General features: G+C 42.8%; 1 protein-coding gene across 1 annotated transcript in view; it reads left to right on the top strand.

Moving 5' to 3' along the window:
• Positions 1 to 11,152, top strand: part of LOC115086253 (zinc finger protein 850-like) — a 62,146-nt gene extending 50,994 nt beyond the window's left edge. Inside the window, exon 5 of the mRNA XM_029592704.1 lies at positions 8,845 to 11,152. Coding sequence (XP_029448564.1) covers positions 8,845 to 10,856 — 2,012 coding nt within the window. The 3' untranslated portion in view covers positions 10,857 to 11,152. The remainder of the gene's footprint in view (positions 1 to 8,844) is intronic.
• The last annotated feature ends 6,358 nt before the right edge of the window (positions 11,153 to 17,510 follow it).

Genomic DNA, 17,510 nt, shown 5'->3' on the forward strand with positions numbered 1-17,510 from the left:
TCGTAAGTTCGTCAGTGATGGCCCGTAAAGAGGGAAATGGATTGTGATAGTAAATAAAATATCGTCAGCGAATAAGGACAATTTAGAAAAAAAATCGCCCACTCTAATCCCTTGGATATCAGTGTTGGATCGAATCTGATGTGTGAAGGGCTCCAAAAATAAAGCAAAAAGTAATGAGGAGAGTGGACACCCTTGTCTGGTTCCCCGTCCCACGTTGAAGGGCTGTGAGTATCCTCCATTGATTTTTAAACATGCTGTGGGGGAATCATATAATTTCATCACCCATCTAATAAATCTTTTTCCAAAATTAAAGGCCCGCAGCGTTTGAAAGAGAAAAGGCCAGTACACAAAATCAAAGGCCTTTTCGGCGTCTAGTGCTAGGAGGACCATGGGTATGTTTTGCGATCTCGTCCACCACATAGAGTTCACAGTCTTTCTAACATTGTCCGAAGCCATCCTGCCAGGTATGAAGCCAGATTGATCCGAATGTACCAGATCTGGTAGGAAAGCATTGAGACGGTTGGCGAGGATTTTAGTCAGCAATTTCATATCAAGATTTATTAGGGAAATTGGGCGATAAGAACCGCATACGGTGGGGTCTCTGCCTGGTTTTGCTAATAGGGTCACTCCAGCGAGGTTGGCTTCCCTAGAAAAGGAGTGGGGTCCCTGTAGGGAATTAAAGAGAGAAACCAGAAGAGGAGCGATTGTAGTGGCAAATATTTTATAAAATGGATCCATCCAATCCCGGTGACTTCCCCGTCTTCAAGGATTTAATAGCCCACATTACCTCAGCAGATGTGATATCTTTATCTAGAGAGTCCTGAGTGTCCCGCTGCAACTTTGGTACTGGAACACTTGCTAAATATTTATCGATCTCTTGGGGTTGTATATGAGAAGCCGCTGCATAGAGATCTGAATAGAAGCATAGGAATCTCTTCCGAATATCAGAGTTAGAAGTCAGTATCTGACCTGATTCATCTTTCAGTTTGATAATGTTATTTTGAGTTTGCTTTATTTTCAGTGTACGAGCCAATTGTTTGCCAGCCTTATTACCCCCTTCGAAATACTGCTGTTTGTTAAGTTCAAGATTGCGAGCAATTTGTGTAGCTTCCAACTCATCTAAATGATGACGCAGTCGATCCATCTGAGCAAGTATATCGGGTTCTCCAGACTGAGAGTGGATATGGCCCAGGTATTGTAGTTGTAGGAGAGTATCCAGTTTATCTTTAATTCATTGTTTTTTGAGAAAAGACCCACGTGCGATTAGTTTGCCTCATATGACCGCTTTTAGACAGTCCCACAGGGTCATAGGAGTTATCTCATCCGTCATATTCAGAAGCAAATAATCCTGTATGTCTTTTTGAAGTTGAGCGCAAAAGTCAGTGTCCTCGAGTAAACTGTCATTGAGTTTCCAAAATTGTTGACCTCTATCATACGATGTAACGTTTATTTTTAGAGTTATCGGACTATGGTCAGACCAAGTGATAGACCCGATTTGGGGTTGAGATATAATGGTTGGTGAAAAACCCTGTGAGTTATCTAGGCGGGGCTTATTCGTTAAGTTGAAGTCGCCACCCACAAGTAAATGGCCTGCAGCGCATTGTTCCAAAAGTTGCGACACCTTATTGAAGAAATCTCCCTGTGCCGAATTAGGTGTTACGATCCGGGCAGGCTCTTACCCTCTCGCGGCTAGTCGAGCCGCCGACGCTGCTGTCTGTCCGGGCTCTCCCCGATGTGCCTCTGCCTTCCCGGGGTCCTCAGCTGGCAGGGAGGGTGTCCCTGCCGGTGCCCGTGTGCAGCCCGGGTCCTCGACCGGCAGGGAGCCGTCCCTGCTGGTGCCTGCAGTTTCCCACAGTTCCCTGCAGCCAGCCTTACCTCTCTGCCTGCAGCCTGCTACAGCTCCCTGCTCGTCCTGCAGCCAGCACTTCTCTCTCTCTGCTTCAGTCCTGGCGGCTGGGAGCCGCTCTAGCCCAGGGCTGCTCCGCTGCTTCCCTGGGTTTCCCACGTGGCTGAGGACACCACCAGCTTCCAGCACTCATCTCTCCGGCTTTCTAGGGCGCGAGCGCGCGCCTCCTGTCTGTTCTTCAAGGGACTATGCTGTTGTTATGTGAGAGGGAGTTATCAACTTAGCAGGAGCACGCCCCCAGACAGCCAACGTAGAACAATAGCAAATGCAAACTGCATGTATAAAATCTCCTCAGACTCTTAACAGGCTTTAGTGCAGTAAAATCTTACGACCATGAGTATCCACCAACTTGATATGCCTGTTATTTGAGGATCATGAGCAAACCTCTTACTTAACAGTATAAACAATGCAAAGCATTTCCCTTAGCAGTGTAAAAGGATATGTGAAGCCCACTGTCTCAATTGGGTTCCCGGCTAGATTGTCCTAAGTCAGGATTACGACGCAGTCTTTTATCTCCTCTGGTTACTCTTTGCCAGCACGGGAAATCTTCTCTTCTGGGAGTATTTTTAACCGTCGCTGAAGCATCTTCTATGCCTGAGTAGCCTGCGGACTTCAATATATAGGAAGCTTATGCCACTGTTTTAATGCGGTGGGTCTCACCCTTCAAGGAGAAACTTAGTCGAAAAGGAAATAGCCAATGATACCTTATTTTATCTTTTCTCAATGTCTCTGTGATATTTCTGAACTCCTGACGCTTCCTAATCGTGATGGGAGACAAATCTGCAAATATCATAATTTCGTGACCATTCCAGTTCCAAGTCGCTTATTTCCTGGCTATAGCTGCAAATTTATCTTTAACCGCAAACTCATGGAAGCATGCAATGATATCTTTAGGTTTATTGGAATTTCTGGATCCCATCACCCTATGCGCTCGTGCAAGCTTCACTTCAGTGGCTGAATTTGAAGTCTGGGTTAGATCTCTCTCTGTAAGTAGCATGGCGCAAACTTGAGATACAACAGTGACGCAGTCCTGAAAGTCCGGCGTTTCGGGTATGCCTCGGAATTGCAGGTTTTGGTGGTGGGAGCGATTTTCGAGGTCTTCGACTTTTTCATTGAGATGTTCTACTTCTACTTGCAACTCGGTCAAGGTTTCACGTGTCATTTTGATTTCGTCGCTGTTCGCCTCTGCCCTCGTCTCAACTTCAAAAATGCGGCGGCCATTTTCCGCAACTTCCCCCCTCATCTCCTCGATCGAGTTCATGATGTCAGTAGTATGAGTTAAGATATTTTTAAGCTCGGCGAGCCAGGCTTTCATTTCTGCACGATTCGGGGGCTCACCTTCATCAGGATTCGGCTCTTCATCGTGATCTTCCATATCAGATTTATCCGTGTCATCCGGCACCATTTTCCTGCCAGCTATCTCAGCGTTCTCAGTGGCTTTTTTATAAGACAACTTTTTAAAGTCCATTGGTTTTCGCCTTACCGACATCAGATAGCTTAAAGGTAGCTGCTCAGAGATTTCTGTGGAGATTCGCTCGCATAGGAAGGAGATATAAAAAGTATTTGGTGGCAGTCTGAGGGAGCTCTTAGTTCAGGCGGCCATCTGCTAAGGTGACGTCACTTCCCTCCAATCACGGAACACTTTTGTCAAAGTTTCTAGAACTTTGACTGGCACCTACTGGGAATGCTATCTTAAATCCCCGCCACTCTAATCAACTCTCATTAACGGCGCAATCATTGTATGACCTTCATAATAGGCATCATTGTGAGGCAACACGTACCATTTTTCACTCTGCCTTATTTTTAATCATTGGTCAGTCCATATTTCATTTTTTCATTATTTTGTGCTTGAAAGTAAAGTGCTCTGTGTATTTAAAAATTTTTCGACAAACGTTTAACTTTTCCCAGAATATCAATGGTAAATCATACTGTTACTTAGCTTGAAATTCATGCTTTTCTTAATATTACAGCCCAAGATTCTTCACATCCGATGGTCTATAGCAATGTGTCCAATCTCCACATTGCCTTACTGTGTCCGTGCCCGACACTGTACAATGTTTCGGACGTTGTCGTCCTTCCTCAAGGGCAATATTCTGCGCCACAAACATAAACATATTGCAACATCAATATCAACGTTTAATATTGTAACAAAGTCCCAACCATGTAACGCTACTCACTCAATTTTCCACCAACATGGCTTTCAGCGTGTTTTTTAACCTTCTCTTCCGGTTTTGTATTTCCCGCCTCCATTTTTAAACCCCCTGTCTTTAGTGACGTATGTGCAACGTCACTTCTGGTGTTATAATGAATACCACTCAATCATACTATTCAAGCCAGATGGAATAACGGTATGCATCCAGAAAATCCACTGTTGCTCCTTAAGATTTAACAAAAAATTAGGATCGCCACCTTGCTTGTGCATTGTAACTACTTCTAACATACGCTATTGTAACTGTTGAAAAGTATGTTGTTTTTCCTGACAATGAGCCACCATTGGGGCCAATATTTTTCCTGTGGCAATGCAACTGCGATGTTCAATTAATCTGACACTTATTTGACGTTTCATACGTCCTATATAATACAAGTTGCAAGGGCAAACAATGATATATATCACTCTAGATGTATCACAAGAAGAATATTGCCGTGCTTTATGCACTTTTCCATGTTTATCGATCCACGATTCGCCCTCTATGACTTGACTGCACAGGGAGCAGTGTTTACATGGCCAATGACCAATGTTCTCATTCATACTGCTCAGACTTGTTGGAGGCATGTAAGAGTGTGTCACTAAGTCCCCCACATTTTTACCTCTACTATATGCTATGATAGGTGACTCCTTAAAAATATCATGTATTTTTAAAACTGGCCAATGTTGATGTATCAACGACGAGATTTTTCGTGCTTGATTGGAATATGGTATAGTACACACTATGCGTGACTCTTCATATTCTATTGATTTGTCAAGGAGCAACCATTGTCGCTCGGCATTATACGCCCTCTTGTATGCCTTTTTTTATATATTTCACCGGATAGCCTCGTTCAAGCAATCGTACCTTAAGAAATTCTGCCTGATGGACAAATTCAGCTCGCGTACTACAGATCCTCCGTATACGGAGAAATTGACCTATGGGTAAATTATTCCGTAGTTGTTGGGGATGGAAACTAGTATAATGTAAGAGTGTATTCCTCTCACACTCTTTTCGAAATAAACTAGTGGTAAAACGCCCATTAACTTGTTTGGCAATATCCAAAAAATTAATATCTGTATAATGGTAAGTACTAGCAAACTGTAAATGCTCATCTATTTGATTAATTTTGGAATTTTTCAGGACAGATTGCTTAAAGGCTTGGCCTTTAACTCCTTAAAGGTTCAACTGGCAGCATTCACCTGTTATAGGAACCGAGTTCTTGGTGGGTTTTTGTCTTCCCATCCAGATGTGTGTCTGTTCATGAAGAAAGTTAAGCATCTTAATCTTCCCTTGTGGCTACCAGTATCCTTATGGTAACTTAATCTGATTGTGGATTCCTTTCATGTCCTACCTTTTCAACTGCAACATAGCTTCTTCTTGAAGGTTTTTAACCCTAGAAAAACAGTCTTCAAGGTAATCTGCTCAAGACGTCAAGTTTCCGAGCTACAGGCTTTTTCTTGCCATAAGCCGTTCCTGCCTGTGACTCTGGGAGCGGTACAGCTTTGGACTTTACCTTCTTTTAGCCCAAAGTGGTTTCAGAATTTCATTTTACTCTGTTTATTTCCTTGGCCACACTGGAGAGGAATACAGAGGAGAGTGATTATCTTCTCTTGCTTGCTCTGGCTGTCAAGTGGCATCTGATGCAGTACTTGGAAGTTATTCATCCTCTCAGTAAGTCTGGTCAACTGTGCTCCATGGCGGAGGTATACAAGGTGAGCCAGTAGTGCGGGCAACTATAGTCCGTTATTGGATTATGGAAGTCATCAGCGGTCATCCTTACGCACTCTTCCTGGCATTCTGCTTGATCGTTGGGCGATGCTGCTGAGTCCCTGGGCAGCTTTGGTACATCTCACTGGTGTGGATTAGCCTGCCCAAGTGAACAGGATGGAGAATTCCCTACTTACCTGATGACATTTTTTATTTAATTTTAATCTTCTTTCCTCTGGGGAAGACAGGCCGATCCACAGTCCACCCTCGGCTGCCATCTTGCTTTCAGTTTGTCCTCTAGGTATGAACGACGCAGAGTGTTATATCTGTTACTCATTTCAGGATTGGTCAGTCCCATGACCAGCTCCTTACTTAGTAAATGTTAGCTCTTTTGACTGAGCTCAGTGTTCTCAGTTGGTTGGAAGCATAAGTGGTTATGTTCATGTATAATCAGTTTGTCCACAGTTTGGCTTTTCCAGAGAATACTTGCGGGCTGATGTTGGGACAGGCCTATATGTCCTTGCCATCAGCTTTTACTCTGTCTCTACCTGCTGGTAGAGGTGCATAACCCATTTGTGTGGATTGACCAGCCTGAAGGCAAAAGAAAGGAAATTATCAGGTAAGTATTAATTTCTCCTTTCCTTTCCCTGCAGAGAAGGAAACCAAACAGCTGTTTGAGATTTGGGGCACAATCCCTATGTGCCCATGGTTTGCAACATCCATGAATACAGAATTCATACATCACAATGGGAGATATGTCACTGCCCAGGACACCAAACTCTTCCTTCCCTGTTAGGATTTAGCACAGTGAGCCCTCCTGATGGAATAGAACCAGATGTTCCTGATGTTCTGGATAATGCGCTTATAGCTTCCTTTTTATTATAATGTGATTTATCCACGCAATGACATTTCATATTCTGTCTCTGGTATTAGAGAATGTTTTCCATTTTGATTTGAAAACCCTGGGGTCTATGGAGGAAACGGACTCTAGGAGCAACACAGGGAACAAATCTGACATTTCCTAGGGAAGAGGGGTCCTGGTGTCCTCTTTTCCATGATAAAATGTTAGGAGAATAAATCCAGCTGAGATCTAATGCACTCTGAGCCCCTCCACATGCCTTTGTGTTTCAGGTGCTGGTGACGTTTGAGGACATCGCTGTCTATTTCTCCCAAGAAGAGTGGGAGTATTTAGATGAAGGGCAGAAGGAGCTTTACAGGGAGGTGATGAAGGAGAATTATGAGACCTTCATCTCCCTAGGTAAAAATTGCATTATCTGCATGTTTAGCGGACTCGAGGGCTGATTTACTGAAGGTCGTTTGTGACTTTTCTCTGACTCCAGCATTGCTCTGTGTCTGAGCTGGCACCTGAGATTGGTTGTTTGGATCTTTTGACGTGAGACCAGCCCCTGCGAGGCAGTCTAGGAATTTATCTCCGATGTCTTACATGAGGCACCTGCTGGGGAACATCCACAAAGTTTCTCAAGGGACTTTACTGAGCCCTCAGCACCAGGCCCAGGACTACTGATCCCACCTGCCTGGATACAGAACTGAATGAGCCAAATTTAAAAGCGTTACAGGCACTAAAAGATGAATACATGGCTGCATGTAAGCGACATGAATTTCAAAAGCTGCTAATTACTTGCTCATGCTAAAAATGGGCGGGGTCAGCAGTTCAGTGTGTAAATCCTGCGGCTGCTGCTCGTGGCGCACTGTTAGCTGCGTATATTTCCTGCTGCTCCTGATGAGATGTAAGTGTGCAGAAATCACTTTTTAGGACTAACACGATAGGGTGAGGGGTCTTGCTCAACTGGGGGGAGTGCAGGATGAAGAACTAGAAGGGTCTGGATGACCCTGAGAGACTGGGCAAACTGGAAGAAATGTGCTTTATATTTGCTCGAGTACACATGCTAGGCGTATTTTACATCATACACACGTACTTGTGCACATCATTTAAAACTCCAGCGTAGCTTTGCTCACTCGCCCCCAGGTGCACGTACGGTCGGTGCATTCTTGTTTTACAATTAGCTGAATATGAACAGCAGGATACAAGAGGTCTGAGCTTGCTTCATGACTGTCATTACCCCGTGACCTACTTAGCCATGCACTGATATATTAGGGAGATTTCAGCTTGTCTGCATACTTCTAGCTGTCTCATGGCCATTTTTCCCTTCTCCCCTACCTACAGATCCATTCTCCTTCCTCTTCCTGACGCTGACCCTACCCAATCTCATTCCCCACTTCTGTCCATTGGGAACATCAGGTGCACTGTGAGCCTCCCATATTCTCCACCTCCTCGACCATTCTGTCTTCTGCCTTGTCCATTGCTTTACAAAGATTTCTTCCTCTCATTAAGCTATCACCTCTTACCCTAAGAGAATCTCACTGTCTTTACTGTCATCACACCTGCCCTTCTCTGAATATCAATCTCAGTCCTGTCCCTCCATGGTAACTCTCATCCTTCCCCTCCAAGCTTATCCTACCCCCACTCTCCTCCCTCTTCTCTCCCTCTCAGGTTTTATCTATGGGAGTATCTGCTCTGTTTCTAGCAAGCGTGCCTACATTCCTGACCTCTTGTCTCTCATTCTCTCCATCTTCTCTCTCTTCTGTGTTTATCCCACTGTTATTTTTTATATTCTGTTACAGTTTTCATCTCCAACACTTCCGTAAGGTAGTTCCAGGCATCCTCTACAATTTCTGTGAACAAAAAATATCTCTTGATATTATTCCTAATCTCCCCCCTTGGAACTTTATATCGACCTTTGCTCTACAAATTATTTTCCATTCAAAAGAAGTTTACTTCTTGAGCATTATTACCTTTCAGGTATGTAAGTGTGTCTATCATATCTCCCCCTTTCTCCTCTCCTCTAGGTTATACATATTTAGGAGCTCATCTCAGAAGACTTTTGGTGCAAACCCCATTGTTAGTTATTTTTCATGGTCACCAGTGGTTGGTCAGAAATGCGCAGCTCTAATCCTGTGTGACACTGCCAGATCCATTTGCATGGTCACTAATGTGTGATTAATATCTTCTTCTATCACCAGGAAGTGATAAGGTCACACAGCATATAAAGGAGGAGAATCGAGAAGAACAACCTACGGAAGAAGGACTGATCCCAAGAGAATCAGGAACAGTCTTTGAGAATGTTTCACAGGGGACTGAGAGGAGAAACACAAGGAATAGTCAGCAGGAGTCAGAGAAGAAGCAGAGAGACCCTGCAGGAGACTCACGGGATGGCGTCACTGCATGTGAGATGGAGGTCAAAGTCATCCCTGAGCACCAGAGACACGTGAGCACAGGGAGCCTATTCCAAAGTAATAACAGTGATCAAAAGACTTCTGAACTTCACCAGAGGGAGGGGAAAGGGAAGAAATCCTTTCTGAGTGACTCCTGTGGTAAAAGCTTTGATAAGGAATCGCATTTAATATTGCATGAGAAATTCCACCCACTCCAACCATTGTTTTTATGTAGTAAATTTGGGAAAAGCTTCAGTCAGAAGAAAAATCTAAAAGTGCACCTAAGCATATGTAAACCAGAGCCAACCTTCCCCTGCAATGATTGGAGGAAAAGTTTAATTAGTAAGTATAAGCTAAAATTACATCACAAAATCCACCCTGGATGGACACCATTCTCGTGCACTAAAGGTGGAAAATGTTTTGTAAGGAACAAAAACCTCACCCAAATCCCCACTGGAAACAAACCATTTACCTGCACTGATTCTGGGAAAAGCTTCAGTCGTAAGACTATGCTAATGCTGCACCAGAGCATCCACACAGGAGAGAGACCATTCTGTACTAAATGTGGAAAATATTTCATTAGCAAATCACACCTTTCCCAGCACCAGAAAATCCCCACTGGTGAAAGACCATTCTCATGTAGTGAATGTAATAAAAGCTACCCTGAAAAGGGTGCTCTCATAACACACACAAGAATCCACACCGAGAAGCAACGACTCTCATGTAGTGAATGTAATAAAAGCTTCACACAGAAAGGTGCCCTCACAAGACATATGAGAATCCACACAGGGGAGCGACCATTCGCATGTAGTGAATGTAATAAAAGCTTTCCTGAGAAAGGTTTGCTCAAAAACCACATGAGAATCCACACCGGGGAGCGACCTTTCTCCTGTAGTGAATGTAATAAAAGCTTCCTTGAGAAGGGTACTCTCACAAGACACATGAGAATCCACACAGGGGAGCGACCATTCTCCTGTACGGAATGTAATAAAATCTTCATGCAGAAGGGTGCCCTCAAAATACACATGAGAATCCACACAGGAGAGAGACCATTCTCCTGTGCTGAATGTGGAAAATGTTTCATTAGCAAATCACACCTCTCCCACCACCAGAAAATCCACACAGGTGAAAGACCATACATGTGTACTGAATGTAATAAAAGGTTCCCTGAGAAGGGTATGCTCACAAAACACATGAGAATCCACACAACTGAGCGACCATTCTCATGTAGTGAATGTAATAAAAGCTTCTCTGTGAAGAGTGTCCTCACCAAACACATGAGAATCCACACAGCTGAGCGACCATTCTCATGTAGCGAATGTAATAAAAGCTTCCCTGAGAAGGGTGTCCTCACAAAACACATGAGAATCCACACAGCTGTGCAACCATTCTCTTGTAGTGAATGTAATAAAAGCTTCCCTGAGAAGGGTGCCCTCACAAGTCACATGAGAATCCACACAGCTGAGCGACCATTCTCATGCACTGAATGTAATAAAAGCTTCAAGCGGAAGTATGCCCTCAGAAGACACATGAGAATCCACACAGGGGAGCGAACATTCTCATGTACTGAATGTAATAAAAGATTCACTGAGAAGGGTGCCCTCACAAGACACATGAGAATCCACACAGGGGAGCGTCCATTCTCATGTAGTGAATGTAATAAAAGCTTCACTAAGAAGAGTGCCCTCACAACACACATTAGAATCCACACAGGGGAGCGACCATTCTCATGTATTGAATGTAATAAAAGATTCACTGAGAAGCGTGCTCTCACAAAACACATAAATTCACACATAGGAGAGGCTATTCTCATGCATTAAATATAGACGGTCCTTTTTTTTTTTTTAATTTTTTATTTATTGCATTTCTTTATAATTATTACAAAATACAATTGATGCCAAGGAAATACAACAATCAAAGAATTCAAATCTTAATACTATTTGTATCCCAGCATCATATCATTAATAGAGGATAATAAAAGAACATTTTTAGAAAACATTGACAGTTAGTAAACACTATGGAGCATACATAGGAACAAAGCATATTAACTAATATTCTTCCTAGTACTCCTTCATTCATTTTTTTTTTCCTGTAATCCCTTTATTACAGCCCTTCGGGGGGGGGTGTCGAGAAATGCTCGTAATTGCTCTGGAACATTAAAGATATATGAATTTTGTTGGTGTTTTATAAAGCACTTGCAGGGATAGCGTAAAGAGAATTGAGCCCCTCTATCTAATACTTCTTTACGAAGTGCAATAAAGTTTTTTCGCCTAAGTTGTGTTGTTCGCGTAACATCTGGGAATATTCTCACTGGTGCTCCATAGAAATCTAATTTTTGTTGTCTAAAATGAAGTTTCAACACCTCATCTCTCTCTGCTTGGGACATAAATTGTACTAATAGAGTAGATCTACTTTCAATTTTAGATTCATAAGATTTCTCTAGAAAATCAGTCAGGTTAAAGCTTTCTATAGCCTTTATATTTTTATCCTCTTTAGCCTGTTGTAAATAATAGGCCTTAGATAGTTTAGGCAGGGAATTTTCTGAATATTTTAAGATGTTCTTTAGATAACTATTAAACAGATCCCCTGGAGTGACCAGATGAACTTGTGGAAAGTTTAATATTCTTAAATTCAGTTTTCTACTCATATTCTCTATCATTTCTATTCTCCCCTCATGTTCTTGTATAGATTTTATTACATTAACCTGTATTTTCTGTATTCCCCCAATTTTTTCATCAGCAGTGTTAACATTCTTCTCCAATATCTCTATCTTCCCTTGCACAGATGCATTTTATTTAATACTTCTTGCACATTTAAAGTTAACTTATTGATTGATTTCTGCATTTTCATAATCATCAATCCCAATTCCTCCAAAGTTAATTTTTTTGGAATTATCTCTAATATATCTTGTCCCATGTTTCTCGAATCACCCTCTCCTGGCTGTTGAGGAGTTCCATTGCCTCCCACAATGTCCGAGCCTTCTCCAATCTCCCAGGACTTATGATCTTCAATGTCCATTGAGATTTTTGTTGGATTTCCAACATCTCTAGAGAGATCGAGTGGGCCTCCTGATGTCATTTTGGCATTCTCAGATTCCATGATGGGAGGAGCCGGTTTCTCCGGGGCACCGGGGGTAAGAGATATTTCACTGGCCAGAGCGGCAGACTCCTGCTCCTGAGTCATGCCGCTAGCGGCCCCAACCGGTGTTCTTAATGAAGGAGTTTGAAAGCAGTCAGGAATAGTTGCTTGATATGATTTAACTGGCGTAGAAGTTGCAGACAGTTCTCTAATTTTAGCCTTTCTTTTCGAGTGGGGCATGGCACTCTACACCAGATAACACTATCAAGCCTTTTACACCTCTAAAAAGCAATATAACAAATGAATGCTTCCAACTTTAACCCAAGAAGAACGTTTTCTATTACTTATCTTGTCGCTGTTTTCTAAGGCCACTCTTTCTTTGAAGAAAATTTTTTCGCCCAATGCCGGCCCAATCCGGACGAAGCCGGACAAAGCCGAGCGCGCCCCTTGACCGTGCGCGGCTTAACCGTCGTGCCGGCGGCGTCACGCTGGAGTAGACAGAGTTTTATTGTCTACCGGCTCCTCCTTCTCCGACCTCACCAGCAGCGCCAAATCCGGAAACAGGTAAAGGAACGTAGCAAGCGGGCCTCTCAGCAAGCAGACCCCGAAGAATAGTGTGGCCATAGACGGTCCTTTATTAGGAAGCAAAATCTCTCAAAACACCAGAAAATCCATTTGCCCCCACTACAAACCATTACATGATCTGAGTCTGAGTAAAGTTTCCATGCTAAACAGACACTTAGGTGCAGATTTTCAAAGCAGCGCACAACCATTCATGTGCATGCAGTTCCCAGCACGCGTACATGAACGCACAGATTTTAAAACATGCGCCAGACTTTCATAAAATACGTGCGGTGATGTTATTGGGCCTTTCCCCGTTCCCTCCCAATCTGCTCCAATTAAGGAAAAGACTGGGAGAGTATTCCATACTCCCTACCTACACTTCTTCCCTCTTCCCCTCTCCTCCCCACCCCCTAAACCCTAACCTACTGTTCCCTAAATTTTTTTTATATATATCAAAATGAATATATCTGTATGTATATCAATATATCAATGTCAAAATCATACGATTTGTTATGTAAAATGAGTGTTATATAAATGAGTGTGATAGAAACAATTTAATAGGAACGATTGGTATATTAACACGTTAATAGAAACATCTTATGATATATACCTTAGTCTCCTATAAAAAATTAGAAATACACCACTTATGCAAATTTCCAATAAAACATGTCCTGATTGGAAAAAACATGTGTAATGGATGTATCTCTCCTATACGCGGGTACTTCATCATTCCTCTGTATAATAGTCAAATATTAAGTTATAACAAGTGTTAGCAACCAATTTTCCCTTCCTTTCTTCCTTGCCCCCACTCCCCCCTCTCCCCCCTCGACTTAGCTCCACTACTAATAATTGCACAGTAATATATGAGATGTTTGAAATTCTCCAAAATGTATTTCTGGTGTTATGGCTGATGGTATTGACCTCTCGCTACTGCTGAACATGATGTCTAATACTAAACTATAACGAGATCTGTTATTCTTGTTATCCTTGAGATAATAATTCAAGTCTGGAAGATTATTAACTAGCTGCTTGAGACTGAGATATTGGGGTGATCATGGGAGATTTTAACCTCCACTTTGATGCCGCACCCCGCTCTTCCAATTGTGAAGCCCTCCTCACCGCCCTTAGTGCAATGGGATTCAATCAGATCGTCAACAAGCCAACACACAAAGCAGGTCACACCCTGGATCTTATTTTCATCAACTCTAATTTCTCCTGCACTATGGAACCCTCATTTACCCCAATTCCCTGGTCAGACCACTTTCTGATAACAACCACCTTCTCCACAAAAAAAACAGTCTTACACCCCACAGCACCTCTCCACCATTCACTTCAGGAAACCATGTGCTTCCGACATTCTCAGTGAGCAGCTCACCAAGGAATTCACAAACTTGGATCTATCTAACCCCAACTCAGCCGTGCTCTCCTGGCACAAGATTACTGAAGCAGTAGCAAATAAAGTATGTCCCGCAGTCTCCAAATTAATTAACCCAACAAAAAAAGGAAATCAACCCTGGTTCTCCACCGAACTCAAACGGATAAAACAAGAACTACGACACAAAGAAAACAGATGGCGCAAAGCCCCCAACTCATCTACCCTATCAACATACAAAGGAACCGTACATCTTTACAGGACCTCAATTCTAAAGTCAAAAAGAGAATACTACGCCAATAAAATCCACGATCTCCAATATGATGCAAAGGCTCTCTTCTCATATGTATCACAAATCACAAAGTGACTTCCACCGACGATACCAGATGAACAGGCATAATCCAAGGCTAATGAGCTTGCTGTATTCTTTCAGTAGAAGATTTCGAACACTCTCGCACTCCTTCCAACCAATACTACCCCCCTCGCTACTTTAGCCAATATCCACACCCTCATGGGAGCCAAGCTCGACAATTTCGAACTAACCTCCCCTAAGGAGATCAAATCCCTTCTTAAGAGGCAGAAACCATCCAGCCACCCAGCAGACAACATCCCATCCAAACTTCTGCTACTTATCCCAAACACAATCTCCGGACCACTGACCAACATCATAAACTGCTTGTTAACTCAAGGTGTGTACCCAGACAGTCTAAAAAACGCGGCTCTTAAACCCCTCCTTAAGAAACACAACTTAGACCCCAGTGAACCAGCTAATTTCCGCCCCATCTCTAATCTACCATTCTTAGCCAAACTAACAGAGAAATTGGTAAACACCCAGCTTTCAGAATATTTAGAAGAATACAATATCCTATATCCATCCCAATATGGTTTCCGCAAATCACGCAACACGGAAACCCTTCTCATCTCACTAACAGACCATATTATTATGGGATTGGACAAAGGCCATTCCTTCCTTCTAATCCTCCTAGACATCTCGGTGGCTTTCGACACCGTCAACCACTCCATCCTCCTGAATCGCCTATCAGACATAGGCATATCTGGATCAGTCCACAGATGGTTCAAGTCTTTCCTTAGTAACAGAAGCTTTAAAGTCAAAATTAACAACAAAGAATCACCTTCTACAAATTCTTCTCTTGGTGTACCTCAAGGATCCTCCCTATCACCCACCCTCTTCAACATCTACCTCCTCTCCCTTTGCCAACTGTTAACAAGTCTCAAACTAATTCACTACATTTATGCAGACGACGTGCAGATTCTGATTCCTATAACAGAATCCATCGCTAAATCACTCACACTCTGGAATAACTGCCTACAATCTATCACCAGCCTTCTCAACAGTTTAAACTTGGTCCTTAACGCCTCTAAGACCGAACTCCTCCTCATCTCTTCCAACCAAGACAACCCCCTCCCACAGACCCACAACACCACCCATCTCACTCATACTCATGTAAGAGATCTCGGGCTAATATTCGATAACCACCTCAACCTAAAGCAAATGATCAACATCACAACCAAAGATTGCTTCTACAGACTCCAGGTTCTAAAAAGACTCAAACCTCTCCTATATTTCCATGACTTCAGGACAGTTCTACAAGCCTTGCTATTTGCTAAAATAGACTACTGCAGCGCTCTCCTCTTAGGCTTCCCCAGCTCAACTACCAAGCCGATACAGAACGCCGCTGCTAGAATCTTGACCAACACCAACCGTGGAGAACATATTACTCCCATCCTCCGAAACCTACACTGGTTACCAGTTAACTACAGAGTCCTACACAAATCACTCACCTTAATACACAAATCCATCCATAATCACCTTCATCTCGACCTCGAAATCCCTCTCAAACTCCATACTTCCATCAGACTGATTAGAGAAGTCTACAAAGGATCTCTACAAGCCCCTCCAACCAAAACCACACGCCTCACTTCGACCAAAGACCGAGCTTTCTCGACAGCAGGCCCAGCCATTTGGAACAACATCCCCTCAGACCTCAGGATGGAACCTTGCCTCCTAACATTTAAGAAAAAACTTAAGACTTGGCTGTTCCGCCAAGCCTTCCCAGACCCCTTGGATACACACTAGATGACTAACTCTTTCACGAGCAACAGATCTTTGTACCTCCTCTAAGTACTTTATAAGCACTAGTACCTTTCCTACTTAATAAGCACTAGCCCTGATTCCACGATGTTATTGTTCTTAGTTTAATGCCCTCTTAGGCCTTTCTTTCCAGCTGCTTAAGCTCCCAAGTTTAATCTCCCTGTTGAATGTAACTTTTGATTCTTCTGTGTATATAAAAGTTGTTTTCTGTTACAGTTTCTCCCAGTTCGATGTAAACCGATCTGATATGGTCATTTAACCATGAAGGTCGGTATAGAAAAGTGCTAAATAAATAAATAAATAAATAAATTTCGGTATGTCTCCTGGCAATGGGTGAGAAAGGGACCCCATTCTTCTGTCGTATTCTTTTTTTTTTTGTCTGGCATTTCCGTGCTGAGCTGTAATTTGGTCAAAACTGGCTAGTTTATACATTTTATTTAACCAGTGCTGGAACACTGGAGCTTCGGTTGAGAGCCAAACAGATAGTATTGTGTGCTTTGCTTGAACAACTGCTATTTCCCAAAACCTTCTTTGTATTCTTGAGGGTTTCTGCCTCCACATTTGAATCTGCCCAAACAGCCAGAACCTAGGGTCATCGGGTATCGTGTGTTCACAAAGGTCAGAGCATATAACTTGAATGTCTTTCCAGAAAGCATGCACTTTGGGACATGACCAGAAGCAGTGAAAGTAATCCCCTATCGGAGTGTCACATTTCTGACATTGGGGGGATGGACTAATCTTCATTTGCCGTGTATAGTAATATTGCCAGATAAATTTAAATTGTAATTCCCGCAAATTTGAGTTTTCAGAGATTGTTTTTCATATAAATTTTAATATCCGTGGCAGTTATTTCCAATGCTGGGCAATTGTCCCATTTGTGTGCAATAACCTCCAAGAGCGAGTCGGGGCTGCATTGTCCCACTGCCTTCGCAATGGTGGAACATTTAGGTTTCCCCAGAGAAGGGCCAAGGAACAGAGATTCCAGAAACCTGTAGTCCAGTAAAGCACGATAGTAGAACCCGGAAGTTTGTACATAATGTCTAATTTGTAGGCAGGCAAACAAATCTGCATGAGATATACTGTATTTAGCCTGTAATTCCTGAAAACTGTAGATTTGCTTTTGTGAAAGGTTCACTAATTGACCTATGATCAATGATCTTTCCTTCTGATCATGTTAGACCTTTCAGCAGCTTTCAACACCGTTAACCACGCCATCCTCATAAACCAACTCTCATCCATTGGAATAACAGGTACAGCTCTAGCCTGGTTCAAAACGTTCCTCAATAACAGAGGCTACAAAGTAAAAATCCAGAACAAAGAATCTCTCCGCCATGACGCTCCAGTAGG

The sequence above is a fragment of the Rhinatrema bivittatum genome, chromosome 2 (assembly GCF_901001135.1).
Source record: "Rhinatrema bivittatum chromosome 2, aRhiBiv1.1, whole genome shotgun sequence".
NCBI classification, from domain to species: Eukaryota; Metazoa; Chordata; class Amphibia; order Gymnophiona; family Rhinatrematidae; genus Rhinatrema; species Rhinatrema bivittatum.